The 20,397-nt window shown below is 42.5% G+C and overlaps 1 protein-coding gene across 6 annotated transcripts in view; it reads right to left on the bottom strand.

The window, feature by feature from the left end:
- Window positions 1-20,397, bottom strand: part of DCAF11 (DDB1 and CUL4 associated factor 11) — a 370,711-nt gene that overhangs the window by 268,773 nt on the left and 81,541 nt on the right. For all 6 annotated transcript variants that reach the window (XR_014980723.1, XM_085650394.1, XM_085650380.1 and 3 more), the window contains exons 2-4: window positions 16,084-16,208; window positions 15,197-15,315; window positions 14,267-14,331 (exon numbers count right to left, since the gene is read on the bottom strand). Coding sequence is in view for 5 of the 6 variants with exons in the window: in XM_085650394.1 (XP_085506520.1) it covers window positions 14,267-14,331; window positions 15,197-15,315; window positions 16,084-16,208 (309 nt within the window). In the remaining variant the exon portion in view is untranslated. The remainder of the gene's footprint in view (window positions 1-14,266; window positions 14,332-15,196; window positions 15,316-16,083; window positions 16,209-20,397) is intronic.

The following is a 20,397-nucleotide window of genomic DNA, read 5'->3' as shown; positions in this document are numbered from 1 at the left end:
CGAAGTAAGGTAAAGATACTACACACAATGTGACTTTAGAAAAAAGTGCTCCGGGATTCCCACACTTAGGCAGGACTAATCAGTGATATGATTATCAATGAAGATATCCTGTCAGAGAAAAAGCATTACAGAGAACAATGCAAATATTATCAAAACACTTCTTTTTTACAATAAATAATGAAGCATACAGAAAAGGAACAAGAAGAATCTGGAACAAGGACAACCCATAACTACCATATGTGGGCACCAGATACCAAAACTGCACCCAAAACACTATAGGTTGTCAGTTGAACAAGCAACCATTACGTAATCACCAAATTCTTCAACCTACCAGACAAGAAAACCTTCCTTTCTATTCTGGTGACTTTTGTTTACCATTACCACTGGCACATAATCGCCTTCACCAACACCGTATGTTCAGACTAAAGACACTTTGACTCTCCTGCAAGCTCTAACACACTAATATTCATAAATTGGAATGGAGCATTTGACACCAACCCATGATCAACACACACACTGCACATTATGTTCCACCTGGAGATCTTCCATAAATTCACAGCAGTCAAAATCACTGGATTACTCCAAACTAAAGCTTGGAACAGAAGAAAATTTACACACACTATTAATGTTTCACCAACAGCCATTTTGCAAATGCACAGAGTTTTAACTCACTTGGAAGACTTTTCTTGTTTCCGAGAAAACAGATATACCTTTAGCCAGCAAATTAGTTTTCCTAATCCGTACTGTGTATCCTGGTCTCAAGATAATTTGTACAATATCTGAATTTCTATCATAGTATATTTTATATTCCCTCTGGTTTGGATATATCCGGAACCTAATAACCTTAACATTGCTTCCTGCGGCGGGTAATTTATGGTTGCTTTTTTTTTTCTTTTTACACTTGGTTTGCATTGAAGCAGGAAATAACAATGAAGATAGTTGCCATCCCCTCATCAAAAATTAAGGAGTCACTTTGGTAATCATACATAGAGTGATCCTATGAGCCCAGGACATTCTCTTAAGAGCTTGATACACATTAAGGTTAGAAGCAGCAGCCAATGGTATGCACTCCATCAAAGCCTCATATACCCTTTCAGCCAAGCCATTAGCCTGTGGATGATATAAGCCAATACGTTTGTGAGTGTAATAACACATTAAAAAAAAGCCTTAATTTCCTGCAATGTAATCTGCACACCATTATCAATGACAATAATAGGTGCCCAATCTCCTTAACGACTGCTTTCAAACTCGAAGCCAAGAGATTCCTAATGAATAAATTCTTACCTTAATTGGGCTAGGTTCACCTGCCCGAAGCCATTGATCCTACACCCTATGTACCATCATTTGATGCTGCTCTTCCTTACCGCATGGTGTGTCCCCTGCATAGCCAACTATATTCCGTTTATTGTATTACTCTCCTTGACTTATTGGTCTTGTAATTATGTGACTTTTCCTGGGTTTAAAAAAAAAAATCATTCTTACTTTATGTCGACATTGCATTTATGTCCTTCCTTCCATCCTTTTGGAAAGTGCTCTGATATCCTTCGGGATCTTGTTCGCGCTACATAAAACTTCATAAATAAATAAATAAACCTTCTCTAATAAACACGTCATGCAGGAACTTCATAACATTAAGTACATTCATCTTCCAAATATAACTTCACTCGAACTATGTTGAATAGTAACTGGTTGAAGGCTCGAAATACTTAATTTTAGGCTTAAACACCGAGAATAGGCCAATAAAATAAATAAATAATGTGTGCCAAGATATAATATGAACGGAGACTGATTCAACGTTCTTATTGTGTCATCATAATTTTATCTGCATTAACATAAATATTATATCTTTCAACCAGGAAAACATCTGTGTCTATTCTAGACCATAAAGCATCTGCCTCAGACTTTTTTTAGTCAATAGTTCTGCCTAAATGACTGATAAGAGCAGGACATGCAATCCTACTTAAAGAAATAGTAAGTAATAACTTATAATTGCACAAATTAAGCCTTCAATCAATAAATCAGGGTTTGTAAAGTGCAGCTACTCACCCGTGAGGGTCTCAAGGTGCTGTGGGGAGGGGGTGGGCATGGGGCAGCGGATAAGACTAAGTGCTGAGTTCATCTGAAGAGCCAGGTCTTGAGGTCCTTTCTGAATTGCGTCAGCGAGGGTGATTTCCTGATGTGGATGGGCAAGGTGTTCCATGTCTTAGAGGCGAGGTAGGAGAAGGACATTCCTACAGTTCTGGTCTTGCGGATTCGTGGAACTGTAGCCAGACGAAGCTGGGCGGAGCGGAGGGGTCTGTTAGGTACGTGGAATGTGAGACGGTGATTCAGGTACATGGGTCCGGCGTTGTGAAGGGCCTTGAATGCGTGGGTGAGGAGCTTGAAAGTTATTCTTCTGTTGACTGGGAGTGAGTGGAGGTCATGGAGGTACTGAGTGATGTGGCTGCAACGGGGGATGTTGAGGATTAGTCTTGCTGTGGCGTTCTGGACATTCTGGAGTTTTCGGAGGAGTTTCTGGGTGACGCCGGCGTAGAGTGCGTTGCTGTAGTCGAGCCTGCTGCTGATGAGGACATGTGTGACTGTCTTCCTGGATTCGGTGGGGATCCATCTGAAGGTTTTTAAAAGCAGGCTGAGTGTTTTGAAGCAGGCCGAGGAGACGGTGTTTATCTGGCGGTCCATTGTGAGTGAGGAGTCCAGTATGATGCAGAGGTTTCGTGAGTGGTTCGTGGGGGTAAGGGGATTTCCTACAGCAGAGGGCCACCAGGAGTCATTCCAAGTGGAGTGGGAGGCTACCAGGATGAGGCCTTCTGTCTTGTCTGAGTTGAGCTTCAGGCAGCTGTCCTTCATCCGGGCGGCGAAGGCTTTCATTCCTTCATGGAAGTTGTTCCTGGCGACATTAGGTTCTTTGGTGAGGGAGAGGATCAGCTGCGTGTCATCGGCATAGGATACGATGTTGAGAACGTAGTTCCCAACAATGGCCGTGAGGGGGGCCATGTAGATGTTGAAGAGGATGGGGCTGAGGAAGGAGCCCTGGGGTACTCCGCGCTGAACTTTGTCGGTTTCAAGAGGTATGGTGGGAGTCTAACCCTTTGCGTTCTGCCGGTAATGAAGGAGCAGATCCAGTTGAGGATCGTTGTCTCGGATACCAGCGTCATGGAGTCTTGTGGCTGGGGTGCGGTGGGAGACGGAGTTGAAGGCTACCGAGAGGTACAGTAGGACGAGGGCTGCGGTTTCGGCCTGATCAAGGATGGAGCGTTTGTCATCCGTGGCGGCGAGGAGGGCAGTCTCAGTGCTATAATTACTTCGGAATCTGGATTGGGAGATGTCCGGGACGTGGTTGGTTTTGATAAATTCAGCGAGCTGGTTGTTGATGTCTTTTTCGATGACTTTGTCTCGGAAGGGGAGCAGGGAGATGGGCCTGAAGTTCTTGAGGTCCGTTGGGTCTGCTGAAGTTTTTTTTAGAAGGGGGTTGACCTTGACATGCTTCCAGTCATCGGGGAAGGTGGCTGACTCGAGGGAGCAGTTGATGGTTAAGCATAACTCTGGTGCGATGGCGGCTCTGTGGAAGATGCAGTGCAGTGCTTTACATGTCGTCCGTTGTGTGTGGGAACAAGCTGTGCAGTCTCGGTCGGGGGTAAGTGGGGAAGGGTCGGCGTCAGTAGTGGTGGTTGCTGGCACAGTGGAGTGGTCCTGGGTTTCGAAGGTGTCGTAGATAGTCTTGATCTTGTGGCATAAGAAGGTGCACAGTCAGTTGCAGAGGTCTTGGGAGGGTGGGAAGTCTGAGGCCTCGCCGTTGGGTTTGGCTAACTCCTTGATGATGCTTAAGAGTTCTTTGATGTTGTGTGCGTTGTTGGTAATTCTGTCTTGGAGGGCCTTCTTCCTTGTGGTTTTGATGAGGTGGTGGTGGTTGTGCAGTGGTGGCTGCTTTGAAAGCAGCATGGGCTACCGGGGTTTTGTTGTTCCTCCATGTCTTCTCAAGCCGTCTACAGGTGCATCTGGACTCTTGAAGGGCGGGGGTGAACCGGCTTGCTTTCTTGACGTGTTGTTTGCCACTGGTTTCTTGAGGGGGACAAGGGTTTCGGCGCAGTTTGCCATCCATTGCTGGAGGTTGCATGCTGTGGTGTTGACGCAGGAGGATGTCAGTGGTGATGTGTCTTTGAGGAATGTGAGGTGTTGATCTTCTGTGACTGTTCCAGCTTCTGCGGGGTAAACAGTGGGCATGCTGGTGAGCGTTGGATTTGTTGAAAGAGAAGTGGATGCAGTGGTCGGTCCAGAGTTCGGTGGTGTGGCTGTAGGAGATGCTGTTTCCTGCGGCAACAAAGGGGTTGAGTGTGTGTCCTGCTATGTGACGAGCTATTTAAGTCCTACGTTGGCTATGTTCTCAAGGAGGGAGGAGGTGTTGGGATAGCCGTACTTCATTGACAGCTCTTCTATCACTTTCCAGTAAGCTTGCACAGATGGTGATAAATGTTTTTCTTTAGGTCACCCTCCCTTCAGATATTACATATGAAACAATAACCAATTCTTGATCTTTATGTAATTCTTCCTTCCACTCAATTTCCTTGATTGCTATCTTCCAAATCATTCTCAACACCTTCCTCCTCATCTACATCAACTGCAGTCAGTACATACATTTTTCTTTCACTGCATGTGGTGAACATCAAACCGGTAGTCGTTGATGTGCGAATCCAGGCACTCCAATCGTGCTGAATAATTTACACAATTTGTTTCTTCTTTTTCAATCACAGAGTATTTACAATTTGCAGACCTTATTGTTCTAGATGCAAATTCAATCCAATTTTACAACCCCATCTTAGAACTTGCTTAGAACAGCACCAACACCGTAATCACTACATAACGCCTGGGCTGTCCACTAAGGGACATCCCTCACCCTCTTACAGAAATGTGTGGGAGGCAGTACTAGATCAAGTTCTCACTGCCAAGGAGTGGTCCAGGGCCCTGAAATATCTCTACCGGGTATCTCATAACTCACGGTTCAGTTATTAAAAATGTATATCCTCTGCAAAGCATATCTGTCTCCACTGCAGCTACACAGAATCTTTGCAAAAGCCCCTGATGCTTCCCTATGCTGCAATTCCCCAGCAGCAGACTTTAAACATACCTTCTGCGACTGACCTGAACGGACACCCTACTGAACAGAGGTGACTGAGACTCTCACCAAAGTCACTAAGGTGCCTGGCTTAGCTACTTGGGAGGCAGGGGCTCTTGGTCTGTAAAGAGAGCCGAAGAGGCTAAAGGTGGTCTTGAGATTCTAAGACTTGGCCCTTCTTACAGGAAAATGCACCGCCACAATGCTTTGGAGGAGCCGAACTCCCTCAAGCAGGACACAATGGCGTGGCACCTTTGACAAATGGGCAGCGGCAGATGCCAGAGCCTTACACCATGAGAACACCTGAGGACTCCGATGCCGTCCAATAGCACCACAATGGGATGGACTACTGGGAAAAATGACCACTACAATGGAGGACTCACACTCCTCCTAACTTAAACACTGCGACCCCAGACCCATCCACCTGCAGCCGATAAACCAGCCTGCATGTTATGTCCCCACTACCCTACGATTTTGGACCAGTTCCCATTGGAAGGACTCCCCATGCCTTCTACCCAGCCCCCCTCCCCCGGGTTGTCACAGCCCCCTTCTCCCCAAACATAGGCTGCACAACCCCGTTAGCAACCCGCTGGCATAATTCCCTGATATCACTGGCACCTGAAGGCCTAGGGGAATAGCCACAGATGCACCACATGAACAGGCGTGGTACCCCACAAAAAAGATGGAACAATGCATTTCAAGCAATTTTATGTTTGATTTCATGTGAGCTGTGCCTATCCTATGTTAGCTGTTAAAAAAAAAGAAACACTTATCACTTGCATCCACAGTTATTGTGCACAAAATATTAGGGTTAAAACACCACAGAGCCTGGGCAGAACTGATATATAATCTTTTGTCTTTTAAAGTTATTTGTCTTGGTTTTAATGTTTTAATAACTGCTCTAACAACTTGTTTAATACATTAGAATAGTATTCACAAAACCCTAGAAAATATAAGACCTGTCCTTTATTTGTAGGACCCTGGTGTGAGGGAATCCAGGGCGGGACAATAGGCACTGGTGGAATACTTTAATTTACAGGCATTGGTACCATATACTCAGGACTTCTAGGTAAGCAAAGTGATACCAATTGGATGTAAGCCAATCAAACATATACTTTGTAAAGTCAGAGCACTTGTACTGCCCACCGCCTCTTCCCGCATCAAATGCTTCATTGTACCACCCCAACCCCCTCCTTCCGCTATCCATGCTTTAACATCCTACCTCCCCCATCCATGCTTTATTATACCACCCTCCCTCCTCACACTGTCTGCACTTTATTGTCCATTCTCCCCACTCTCCTCCTGCTGTCGGTGCTTTATTGTCCCACCTCCCCCCCTTCCCTCGTGATACATGCCCCTCATTCCCACCACCTGCACGGTTTTTAAACATACTACACAGCAGCACGGGCTGCTGTGTAACATGTCTTAAAGGGAAAAAACACGAAGCGGTCAGCGCTGGCCACGTCAAATCACTTTTTGTTTTTTTACATTACTTTAAGCCATGTTGCACAGCAGCACGAGCTGAGGTGTAACATGTCTAAAAAGAAAATACTAAAAAAAATACACTGACAAAGCTAATGGAAGCTGCATAGGCAAAGCCTATTGGCTTTGCCAATATTTTTCTGTGCGATCACCATTACTGTCAAACCACAAGGATTAATCTATGGGCTCAATTATACTTCCTTTACTCTTTTTCTTCGATATATTGGAAACATTTTGTCGCATGAGAGGTATATCTCTTACTTTATGTTTGACTGGGATGCTTTCAGGTTTCAACTTGTTGATATGATGGAAACCTTTTAATTTTCCCCAACCTTTCACTAAATACTTCTGCATGTTTGTTTTGCATGCTCTCAGTTGTTGGATCCAGAACCTGTCTCACAGATGGCTGTGGGTCTGCAGAAGGATCAGATCTCCTCTTCAGAGCTCTTAATTAGGCTTATGCTTAAGCACAATATCATCATCATCATCCTGAACAACATAGACCTTTATAAAACCATTTGTCCAATAGAAAGATATATTGGCCTAAAAATACAAACATAATACAATGAATGTTTTTCTTCCAAAATCTACTAGGCTTGACTTTTTTTTCCTTTCTTGTTAATTGAAAATTAATGCAGTACAGCTTAAAAGCGCATATTCAATACAGAAGCACCAAACAGGAAGACACTTGAGGTACAATACAAAAGTCACAGCACAAACCAGTTTGTAGTACAAAGGGATGAAACTGGAGAAAGACCCAAAGCGGGGTACCATTTAAGGTGAGGAGGCACAGCCACTCTCCAATTGTGAGGTAAGGGCTCGTAATCTGCGGTGCATAGCAAAAAGTCTCTGAAAGGGGCGCAAATAGCCAAGGAACGGATGGCTGGTTAGACCAACTTAACATATTGATCGGTCATATCTTGGCAGTGGGTGGCATTCTGTAACCATCGTGAGCGTAGTGGAACTATCCTCTACATCCAAACCTTAGTGACACATCACTTGGCCAAAACAATAAAGATAAAGGCGAGGTGCCTGAAAGAGGGAGGGTAATGCGGACGTGTCACCACTAAGGCAGTCTGAGGGGATGGGAAAAGTGCAGTGTTGAGAATCTTAGAGACAAATGTATCATGTCAAAAAACAGCAAGACCACGGCAAAGCCACGCCATATAAATAAGGTTAGCGTTAATAAGACCACATCTGCAACACTTACTAGAAGAATTGTTGCTAAACTGCGAGTTTCTAGCAAGTGTGTATCAAAATTGATGTAGAAATTTAAAATGCATCAGCTTATGGTTATAATTAAAAGGGGTATCCTTAACTTGTGAACAACAATACGTCCAAGTCTTATCTGGGAGTTGGTAGCCCAGCAAAGCATCTAATAGGCTTTATATCCGACTCCCTCAGGTTTATATCAGACCATCCATTATCAAACACCTTCTGATCAATAATAGTGATCCAGAATCTACCATACACTTAATTTTCTCGTTTTTTAATGACCAACAAACACACTGGTTTGTCACTGACTCCATAACTATCAAAGTCAAACTATACAAATTCTCTTCAATGTCATCTACGTTATCGACCAGCAACCCTAAATTACGTATGTATGTGGGTATGTATGCATATGTTATTTCTGTAGTGCGAACCTAGCCAAAAAACAACAAAGCTCTGTACATGGTCAAAAGCAAGCATAAAGTAAACTAGTAATGAGAGAGGAAACTGGGTTGTGGATAATTAATGCATTGTGATGTAGTGTTCTTTAACGAAGTTAATCTTAGAGTCTTCACTAAACTGGATCAGCCTTGGGGCACCTCTAGATTTGACTTTGGTGTTACACATTTTACTAAAATGTCCTTTCAGACAGCACTTACTGTATTCTTTTCCATACCCAGAAAACCATTAAGGATTGCCAGATGTTTGAAGAGGACTATTTCCACAATTTCTACATTCCTTTCCCTACTCATCAGATGATGTCTTATTGAAGCTGGATTCATATTGTTTTGATATATTATCCTTAAGTACTGGCCTGTCATAGTCCCCTACATTAACAGAAATGCATACATCATCAGATTAAGGCTTTGCCCTTCTATAAAAAAAATTTTTTTAAAAGACTCCTTACTGTTCACCCCAATTATAGTCATAACCGGAAAAGAATACAGGTAGTTGCTACATACCAGTCTATTGTTGAGAGTGTAAAGATCGATACAGGACACAGGAGAGAGTAGGAGTAACACCTTATTAAAGTGTAGAGAGGAGTGGCTGCCAGTGGGTAACCAATCTAACTGCTGCAACAGTCATACACGACTATTAATAAATACTTGCCTCACACATCAGACACTATAGAATATGTGTGAGGACCATAGTAATAAATACATACTTGCCTCACACATGACACACAATAGAATGTGTGTGAGGACCATAGTAATGACATAAACATGCCTAGACGAGCACTTAATGACATAATGAAAAAGCATGTACACAGAAGAGTGCAAACGCCATCGCAACAGGATGCCTCCTCTCAAAGTTGACATTTGCCTTGTCCATGAAGTCCTTTGCAGAATGGGTCAGGAGGAGCACAGTTATCAAAGTGGTACAAATTGGTAAAGATGATTATAAGTAGTCCATGTATGCAGACAATGTTTTAGTAACAATAACTGATCCGCTTCTCTTTATTCAGCCCTTATGAAGGGGCTGGAGGCAAACGGTAGAGGCTCATGATTTAGGGTTAATCTCCAAAAATCGCAAATCTTGAAGTCAGGCCCAAAAGCTAGTGCTGAAAACCAGATATCTTTGCCAATGAATGCACAAATCAATCCCATACCTGGGATTCCAGATCACTCTATCAGAGAAACTGATTCATGCTAACTATGGCCCATTTTACAGAGAACTGAGGTCTTGCACATGGGAGGGTTCTTCTAAATCGGTAGAATAACAACAGTGAAAATGGCGGACCTTTCCAAAACTCTATTCCGCTTTCAGGCGTTATCTTTTGGTTAGGCCTGTTCACTGCTCCAACAATTACAAAGAGAGATAGACAACTTTACATGAGCAAGTAAGTAACCCAGATTAGCTATAATCATCTGTACAACACTGAAAGAGGGAGGACTTGTTATTGCCAATATTGCCAGATATTAACAGGCAGAACAACTCCGCTTTTTTAAAATAACATAGGCAACTGATTTGGACTGGGATTGTTTGGAACTGTATCCAATTCTCTTATGATAATCAGGTGTCAGGTGTATTCTCTGTTAGATAGGTTCCTTCTGATGGGGTATCCAAAGATTTTGGAGTAGATGCCTCACTCACTTATTGTGCCATGCTTCATCATTGGCGCCTATCCACACCCTGGTAAGATGATGCTACCAGGGTGGACTCAACCATAGATGGTAATGGGAGTTCTTAGATAAAGCAAAATTGTATATGCAGGGATCCAGCTAGGTGATATTTTAAGAATACCTCAAGGTATACCCTATAACTTTATTCCGTGGGTACCTGGGGTATGAGTTAAAACCAAATATATTGAGGGTTCTATTGAAAAATGATTGTTCAATTATACCCTCACTTTTCTTATCAACATGTTTCGTCCCTCTCCAAGAGCACAATCGGGTCTGGGGCCTTCGTCAGGGCTGTCTAGTTAGTGTCCCTGCCTGTTACTGAGTACACGCCATGTACAGTGTGTGAGGCCAAGTGCTCTCACCTCTGTAATTGTCTTTTTTTCTTTTTATTTCATTCAGAGGATTTTCCTCTGGGTTATTTCATTTAGGGTCATGCGGTACGTGCGGGCTGGTGCGGACGCAGCGGCATCACGTAGGCTGAACGGAGGTGCTAGATCTTTGAAATGTGGGACTATAAGACAGCACCAGTCTCCATGTACCGCATGACCCTAAATGAAATAACGCAGAGGACAATCCTCCAAATCAGTTGCCTATGTGATTTAAATGTTCAGTAGTGGGAGAGTGGAACTGGTTTCACTTTCTCTCGCTCTCCATTAGTGATTACGAGCACAACTCTCCTGCCTGGTCAAATGGAAAAATACAGAATTTAAGAACAATGGTGCTATACAAGTCAGGGCATAGATGTGAAACCTGGCTGGAGAAAATACATAACATTAAAGTATTGCAGTTACCCAAATGGCCCAAGCCATCTTGGATAAAAAATAAAATAAAAAATAAAAAGACTACAAAATGTGGATTCATACCATTCCCTTTAACCTTCTCACTGATTGAGGCCAATTTAAGTTTCATACCACCCCTAATAGGCAACTGCTTTAGAGAAGGGTCTGTCTGAGGATGTATCAAAATATGTGAAATGTTTGAGAAGGCATAGGTGTAATGCTTTGAATTCCTCCAAAAATAATTCAATATGCTGGAGACTAAGAGCTACCACTCTTATCAAAGACACTATTGGCCTTACACCTCATGGCTGGACTGTTAGCCTACAGACCAATGATAACATTTGAAAAATGGATTGTTACTAAGGAGGGTGATAGAACATGTCTCTGAACTATATAAATTATTAGACCTCCTCCAAACACCTAGGAGGTCTTTAGGGCAGAAGAGATCAAGGTCAGGACATCCATTCTCAGACAAAGAATGAGAGGAGAGGTACCTTAGAACACACATCTCAATGGGACGTTTACAGGCAAAGGAAAACAATGGCTGGATCAACCCTATACTGAGACTACACACCTGCCAAAATACATGAACGGAACTGGAGAAAATCAAACAATTGCTAGTGAGGCTTCGGGTGGGTGTCCCTGCTATGCCACTGTTCAAGATAGCACTTATTATGTCAGTGACTCAATATTCCAGAAATGAATACCCAGATCTGATACATATACTCTTCAGGGCCTTCATAACCCAGAGATTTACCTTCTCCAATCTTTCAGGAGCAGGCAAATGTCAAATGCACTAAGCTCAAAGGTTATCAAGTTCCTGTGGGAGGAGGAGAGGATCCTAGACACACGACACTGGTTAAATTGCATTTGGCAATTACTTTGCATCAAAAAGCTTACTATGTTCTTGGGAAGGTGGACAAAGATGGTTGAAATAGATTGGGGTGCTTTTCTCTGGGAAGTAAGAGATGGAATTTAGGAACAACACTTGTCCCAGATTTCTAAGAGTGCTATGAATTATCCAGACATAAAATCTATATGTTGCACTCTGGATAGAATACAGTGGCAATCTCCAAAATTTGAGATGCAAATGGGGTGATAGTTTCTGCAGGGCCAGCGCAGATTTGTGCCTGTCTTTGCTAAACCGCATTTGTGGGGCTTTAGAATTCTGCACACTTTTACTCCTGCTAACCAACATGGTAAAATTGGTATATACCCAAGTAGCCTAGTAAATGATATGGTATGCACCGAGGTACTGTAAATGATATGCTACAAGTGGACTATAGCACTCGTGCAATCCATTAAAGTAGCCTGTAAAACAGATTTTAGGCCTGCCACTGGGCTTGCAGTGTAGCTTCAAACTGCTATTTCAGTCTGGAAAATAAATTGTTTAGCAGGCCCAAATCATCTTTTTAATACTCATAAGTCACCCCTCAGGTAGGGAAACACAGCTCATAGTACAAGGTGCACATGTGTACTTAAAGAGTAGCACTGAGTACTCAAGTTGTACATATCCTGGCAGTGAAACACTCTTAAGACTTATTTCACTGTGGCATGGCTAGCTCTCTTATAGATTAACACTGGGTTACCTGATTATACTTAATACATGATAATAAATGATAACTTCAGTTTGAGATTAGATCGATAAATACTTCTTCCTTTCATCTGAATTGTAGGTAACCTAAAATTATCTTTATTTCTAAAGTCTGATTTTTTTAAAATATGGAATATTTGCTTGTTTAACTTGCAGCGGAGATGCAATTTATCGATTTTGCAATTGTTATGGCTTAGTAAATTATAGAAATGAAGGAAGGGAATTTATAATTGCCTAATTACTATTGTATGGCTTTGTATGTTGTGCTGGGTTCAAAGGAATGTAGTCTATACTTTAAACAGAAAATGTCCCCCACTATCAAACCAAGTAACTCTTTAATTCTTTCTTCACATATTTACTATAGACATCACAAAACAAATAGTGTATGATCCTAGGGGCTAACCAAATGGGAAACACATACATTAGAATGAGGGGTAGAATCAAAGAAGCTTTTGGGCTTGGTGACACTACACAAAAAGTCTGTTTTTCTAACTTAGAATGTTTGGTAGTGTACACGTTTTTATATTGCAAATAAAGCAGAATTTGGAAAGATTCTATGTGGGCCTTATTTTTGAAGCTAAGAGGACCAACGCAAATAGAAATACATTTTTCCAAGATCACAGAGTTTTCATAAGGTGGGAAAGTCGCATGTTGAACTCCAGTCTTTAGGTGCCACAGCACACTTCACAGCTAGACAGAACCACTATGTACCATGATTATACTAGAACATATCATTCTAATACACATTTATTCTGCATAGCTCCACGTGAGTTTCAATGCATGTTTTTCCATATTTAGAAAAAAGTTGAAGGCTGCAGTTGGATGGTTGATTGCTAGAGTCCGTACCGTGTACTGAGTCAAGAACACCATCAAACAAGAAACACCGAAAGCTTCAATGCTTTGCATTATTCATTTTCGATTATACAGTCTGTTCAAGAGCCTCACAGCTATGACGCACCTTAAATCTGCGAATTCTTCTGTAAGTAACATGACTTACTAATACCCAACGTAACAGGACTCAATTAGTAAGCCTCAGATGGATAGAGGGCTAAGATTATTTTGCTGTGATTTAAATTCATGACGAGCTTTATCACACAAATGTTAGTAAGGTGTATATACTCATTTAACTAATTTACTTCTATACATCCAAAACAGCCACATTCAGTTGGAATATTCAACCCCCACCACATTAACTACCACCTCTCAAGTACAGCATCTACCCAAGAACAAACACAGTATTCCACTGGCCACAAACAGCACTATACTTCTATACTTATGAAAAAGAAATATATCATCTCGGTGGCTGTGCTGACATGCGATGAGCATGCTTCTTGTTTTGATACAGAGCATTAAAATAAGAACAGACATACAGTAAATGCACAGCATCCTTTCTGCAGAGTGGCAGTACCCATCCTTCTACCGCCAACACATTAAAGATATTGATCACATGGTTATATGAACCCTCCTGCACCCTTTAATACCAAACATAATGGTGAGCTGTGCACCCACTAGTTTAGCTGCAGTACATCACATTACACTTCACGTAGGTGTCATGTTTTCCTACCCATCCTAAACATGCATCCTGAAATTCACAAGTTGTGTACAGTGCCTGCATGGGGGTATTGGTTACATCCTGATCCCACAGTAGGATTATATCAATATAGGTTGAGGCACAAGACATCAACTCCATATCTGAAGGGTGTTCAGTTATTCACGAGTAACCCTTTAAAGTCTTAAAAACCATATATGTTGCACTCTAAACATCCCAGAGTTTCACACACACTGCCACAATAGAACTCAGTCTATATAGCTTCAAATGTCTATATTGGAATAACTGAAATAGGTTTTGCAACCTATCCAAGTGACTCTGAACCATACAGACATCCACTATCCAACATCCCATGTGTAAGGCTGCATCCTTCACATGCTTTTCATTCAAGCACACATCCTCTCAGGTGATACTTACTGTGAGGACATCTGTGATCTCTCACCAGCAGAGAAACTACTATTTCGGCAACGGCCAGTCTCCCTCTGCAGACAGAAGCACAGAGAATATGAGAAATGATAATACTAGAACGTCATAAAATCTAGGGAGGAGGGGGAAGAGAAAGAAAGAGGGAGACTAACAGAGAACGCCAGATGGGCGAATAAAGTAGAGAGAAAGATGCAGAAATTGTGCTTCCATCAGTATGGAGTGTTAACTCAGATTTCTTTTGACCTGTCCCAGCGTCCTAAATTTAGCATATTGATGGGAACCCAGACTGGGAGCGGATGTCAAACGTGAGGATGGATTATAATAACCTTTTTTCTTGTTCTGGGCGTAATGAAAAAGGAGTACACTGCTAAAAATAGGCTTTGTAGCGGCACAAATAGAGGAGAAGAGAAGGAATTAGGAATAAAGAATCCCTCTGACCAACAAGGCCTTAAATCATGAGTTTGGAAGTACACTGACCCAGACAGAAAAGGAGGACGGGGTGTATCTCTCGTCATGCTAGGGTTGGTCCCTGCATTTCTGGATATCCCTCAGTTTGCAAATGACAGACGCAAGAAGGATGCCTCACTTTAGAAAAGGTCTACGAAGAAGTTGGCAAGACTTAACCCATGGAAGTTCAGACTCAGCAACATGTGCAGAGGAGGCCTGGCGTTTTCCATAATAAGCAGGGAACGCTTAGGTATAGTACATTTTGTTACGTGTATTTTTTATAGTAAAATAATGTGGTCCTAATGCTCAGGGTTCCAGGTGGACTGTCCACTACCAGAATAAGGCAGACGAAGAGAAGCACAGAATGACAAGGTAAATGGATGGAGATACAGATGGATAAGGAAGGAAAAAAGCAAAAGGTAGTGTCAGAGTACATAGGCAGAACATGAGAACACACTCAATGACATGATATACCTGGAGCAGGAGGCGTGGGATACTGAAGTTTGGACCACTTCCCAGCTTCCCAGCAGCCAAAAGCACTTGGGTTTTAATTTCACTCTGGTCCAGCAGCATTGTGTCTGGAGTTGAATCCACTGAGGAAACAAAGACAACATTACTGTTCCACCCAATACAGGTTACATGGTCTACTAATTCTTAGCATCTAAATACATAATGGTGATAGTACCAAAGTGCAGAAACTACAGAGCACTGGGTGCTCTTGCTGAGATAGCTGGAAAAGTACATTTATTGTGAGAAAATATATTCCCTTAATCTTTCTCATTTTCCACCTCATCTGCACCAATCTCTCAGACTCAAAATTGCCAATAAGGGATGGGATAGGAACTAGCAATCTAATAGGCATTTCACTCATCAGAAAACACAGAAAATACCTGTAATATCTAAAAAATGCCAGAATGTCACATAATTAACAGAAGCTAAATACTGAGGAAAAATCATCAGTAGAGATCTGATTATACTTGGGAGGAAAGACAGATGCGATTCAGGCATTTGCTTTGTACCAATTTGGGGCTTTATTTGATCACACTGACTAGTACCTCTGTTTAATTTCTGCCTGCTCTACCAACTGTACCACTAATCAAGGCAAGGGCCAGGGAAACTTGGGTCATTACATTGCAGAGACTACATTACAACTTTGCATACTGCCACTATCCCGGTCTTCTCACTCACTCCCAGCTGCCTTAAAAGGACCAATAGAATGCAAAGAATGTGCGTTAGTTCTTCTCCTGCCACAGACTAACCTGACAGGGTTCAACAATCTGCATATCCAAGAACCTCTCGGCCCCATGAGTGTCCAACTCTATCCAACACTTCCCATAGCCGCTCTCATACTCCAAACTTACCTGGTGGGGTATAGCGGTCTCCGAGACGGCCCTCCCATGCACTATCATCGTCATCAGAATCGGAGAGAGCTTGAACCAGCTGCAGGCTGGCAGACCCTCCACCCTGCACCAGTCTCACCTCGCCCCTGGGGGGAGAACAAGGGATATGCAGAAACCAGTTCGAAAGGAGGGTGAAAGGAGAAGCAGGGAAGAGAAGGGGGGAAAAGAGATATTTATTGGATAGGAACAAAAGAGAGGGACAGGACAATACATGTGTTTGAAAGTTTTATAGAGCACGGACAAGACCCTTGCAGGTATCAGAGCGCTTAACAGTAAATAAAGTTTTTATACATAAACCAAAGGAAAATTGAAGCATCTATACACAAACATGTTACAAAAGCAAAGTGATCAAGTACAACAGGACGCTATCCTCTTGCGACAAGCAACAGGAAGATGGAATGTCCAGCTTGCTTAGCAGGTCCCTTGTCCTAGTCAGGGTAATGGCAGCACTATAGTAGTTCGTCACAAAACTTTGGGCCTTATTCAGGTGAATTTGGCCATGAGAATTGATTTTACTTCCTTTTTGAATGAGACAATAGAGGGGTTAAGTCTGGTTTCGGATGGTAAAGCATTCCAGATTCTTGGTGCCATTCCTGAGAAGGTACAGTTGTATGTTTTTTTCTTGTTGAATCGCTGTGGTTTTAGTAATAGTTTTTCCGCACTTCTGGAAGATCTGAACCCACCAGAGATAGTCAGCTTCTGTGTTAGATATCTAGGTGCACTGTGGTGCATGGCTTTGTGCGTCATACACGCTATCTTCAAATGAATTCTGGCTTCCAGGAGCCATTGTCCGCCTTTTACAGAAGTATACTCATGAATGTTAAAGCTAGGGCCTCCTTCCCCTCCCACCAAATTAAGGATAAGTTGAGTGGGAAACATAGAAAAAACGTGAACTACAAAAAGAGCTGCACTTTGAAATAGCTGTAATGCAAGGAGCAAAGAAATAGGCCTTGCAAGCAGCCATATCTCAATTTCATTAAAACACATTAAAGGAGTGAGGAGAAAAGACCTGGGCTGCATTTACTAGCACATTTTATTAAATAAACAGGTTTCAGAGAAGTAAAAAATGAAAGCGGAAGGGGTCATATTATGCCTTGCACAACTGTTCTAAAACCTTTCCCGCTATGTTTTAGCCTACTGAATCCTGTGCACCTTGGCCAGCTAATATTTGAATTTACATTGGGGAGTACATTGTAGTAATCCTGATGTACATACAGCCCAGTTAAATTACCCTAAGGGTTAAGTGGATGGGGGTTGTTGAGTGGAAAACAGTGATGGGCAGAAAAATCAGGGCATTTGACCCAACTGAGACATGACAAGCGTCAAAAAACACATTAGGCAAAAAATATTAACTATGAAAACTGCAGCTAAAAATGAAAATCTAATTGTCTCAATGAGTCCCATCATAACAACGTAGAAAGCACAGCAAAAGTACATCAATGGTAAACACAATAGTAGAAAGAAAAAGCCAGTTAAGAATTTACGCAGCAGGTTTCAGAGCATATATTCACAATAGATCACACCCTAACAAATCATGTTCTGTGAAGGCTAGCATGAAAAACCAGTTTGGTGTGGTAGGAAATGAAGGGAAGTGGGGCCTGGTGAACGTTTATGCAGATCTCCACGCTCTCCCACCACAATCCCTCCATTCAGAGTTTCCCCTCCCCACTCTATGGCACAGTTCAGATCTCATTATTGCAAACAAGAGAAAAGGAGCACTGTAGAGAAAAATGGCATCTGCAGGGCCGTCTGCCTAATAGTGAAAGTCACTAAAAGCATGTCCCAGAAAACACCTGAAAGCAAGAAGAACGGGAGCCGTCAGGCCAGCTATCCACAGGTTTAGACTAAAGGAGGGGCTTAAGTACAAGAGGTCGCAAATCCTTTGTTATTTGGTCAATTTTCAAAATTCTCGATTGGCCTCGTAAGTAGGAGAACCTCTTACCCACTGCAGCATTTAAGTCACCAAGAGTTAGAGGTCCAATCGAATTCATTTGTATCTTTGTCCTGTTTTGTACAGAAATTCATACATTCAAATATTAGTTCACAATATTGTGTTTATTTTGATGGAACAAAGGTATTGTTTCCAAACACTGAAACAAGTTCTATGAAGAGCTAACAGCCAACACGTGTTTCGCCCCTTCCCAGCGGGTAGGGATGGGGCTTTCTCATGGCTGATAGAATTGAAAATTAAAGAGCTAGACAAATTTTATACATTCAATGAGATAGACGACACCAAGTATGTGTAGTAAACATTCCACTCCAAAACCAAATCCAGAATTAAAATAAGGGCAGGAACAGCAACAGCACACATAGCACAATGCATTAGAATATTATTCAGATAGTTAAATAGCAAAGACAATATATCATAATTACAAAAGGACCAGGGTAGAAACAGCACGTTTACAGCATTCCATAGCAAACACAAGGAGATGATGGAAGGAGTGCTGAAACTTTTCAGACACTCACCCGCAGTCACAGATCTGGGGTCGATCCATCATCGTTCTTTAGCTCACTTCACCACCCCAGTGGCAGTTTGGTCTGAACTGTTCCCGTGAGGCACGGGGTCAAGACTGATTTGCATATAGCTGGGTCTGAACTGGGGGGTGAAGTGAGCTAAAGAAAGATGATGGATTCAACCTAGATCTGTGACTGAGGGGGGAAGGGGTCTGAAAAGTTTCAGAGCTCCGTCCATCATCTCCTTGGTTTGCCCAGACGTGGGTCCCTTGCTTACTTTGCTACTGGATTCAAGCTAGCCTGGCTGATGAGGGGTGTTACCCCGAAACCGGTCCCAGGATGCTTGTTTCCGGTCCAGGGAAGACAGGGCTTGCCAGTTCGCTGGACTGTTACCATGAGGCACAGGGTCAAGACTGATTTGCATATAGCTGGGTCTGAATTGGGGTGGCGGAGTGAGCTAAAGAACGATGATGGATTCAACCCAGATCTGTGACTGAGGGTGAGTGTCTGAAAAGTTTCAGCGCTCCGTCCATCATCTCCTTGTGTTTGCTTACATTATACCGTATACATCCATCAGAATACACAAGGTGACCATAGTGTGCCCAACAGTGTATTCATACCACAAAGCACATGAACATACGCAATTGTTATAATAACCAGGGTTGGTGGCTGGGGATGAAAGTGCGCACACTATAGTGATGAAATAGCTCCAAATGGCTCTATTTGAAGATGCTATCAAGTATCAGGTGTTCAAGGAGGAGAAAGAGCCACCATGTCTCCCACTGCTGGAACAAATTCAAATGGTATAAAATTAAGTCTCTGAGCACTCCAAAATAAGTCAACGTGGCGTCTGTGGTATCAACAGTCTTTATTTTCACAATGTCTCTCAATCTCCTCCTCACCAACACGTGTTTCTTCCCACGCTGCAGATGGCGCAGCATTCTTCATAAGGGCTACAATTATAGATGTACATAATTTTAGGGCAGAGTTCCTAGGTAGGGTGTTGTCAGAAAACCATCCCCTGGGTCACGATGACCCAATCACCCTATGCGCAAGAAAGTTAAAATTGAGCTATCATAATCAATAGTGCTTGGTATCAGTAGTAGTAGAATAGTCATTAGTGTGAGTATCATAAACCGCATATGAATGCCCAAAGAATATCAGTTTTCTAACCACCCAGTGCTGCCAAGGTTTAACAATATGTGAATAGTAGTTTCAATCTGTGACCCAAGTCTAGAAGACCCGAAAGGAACAGGGCTCACCTAGTCCGGTGTTCCTCTGACATTAAATGTATTCTTCATGTAATCACGTGTGCATCACTGGAGCTTCTAAAAACTACATGGGATCTCCATTACTGGGGCTTAGTCCTATATGTAATTTCACTAGGACAAGCTTATCTCTTTTTTTAAAAATTTCTATTGTATCAACGATCATACATGGGGCAGAGCCCCTGGTTCCGGAAGGCAGCTGCCATAATATACATCTCAAGGCATTGTCACTGACCCTTAGTTTACATAGTCTCAGAAAAAGGAGTATACAAAACAAAGCAACATAAACAAAATGACCCTCATTCCTTTGCACTGTTCCACTGCTGCGTCTCTTTTGCCATCACATCGTCCACTCCGATCTATGCGTCCAATAGCTATATATTTGATCCCTTGCCCAATGACCCCCTATGTCAGAGAGGGCAAAGATGGTTCCAAGGAGGCACCGGCTCTAAATACAGACCCCAGTAGTCCGCCCATAGTTTCCTAATCTTGGGGTGCTTTTGCGGGCATCCCCTAGCCTTAAATAGTGGTATCTCCAAGCCCATATAAAAGT

This window comes from Triturus cristatus, chromosome 1_1 (genome assembly GCF_964204655.1).
Source record: "Triturus cristatus chromosome 1_1, aTriCri1.1, whole genome shotgun sequence".
NCBI lineage: Eukaryota > Metazoa > Chordata > Amphibia > Caudata > Salamandridae > Triturus > Triturus cristatus.
Note: the sequence above shows the minus strand (reverse complement) of the source record. Positions and strands in the feature narration are given on the sequence as shown.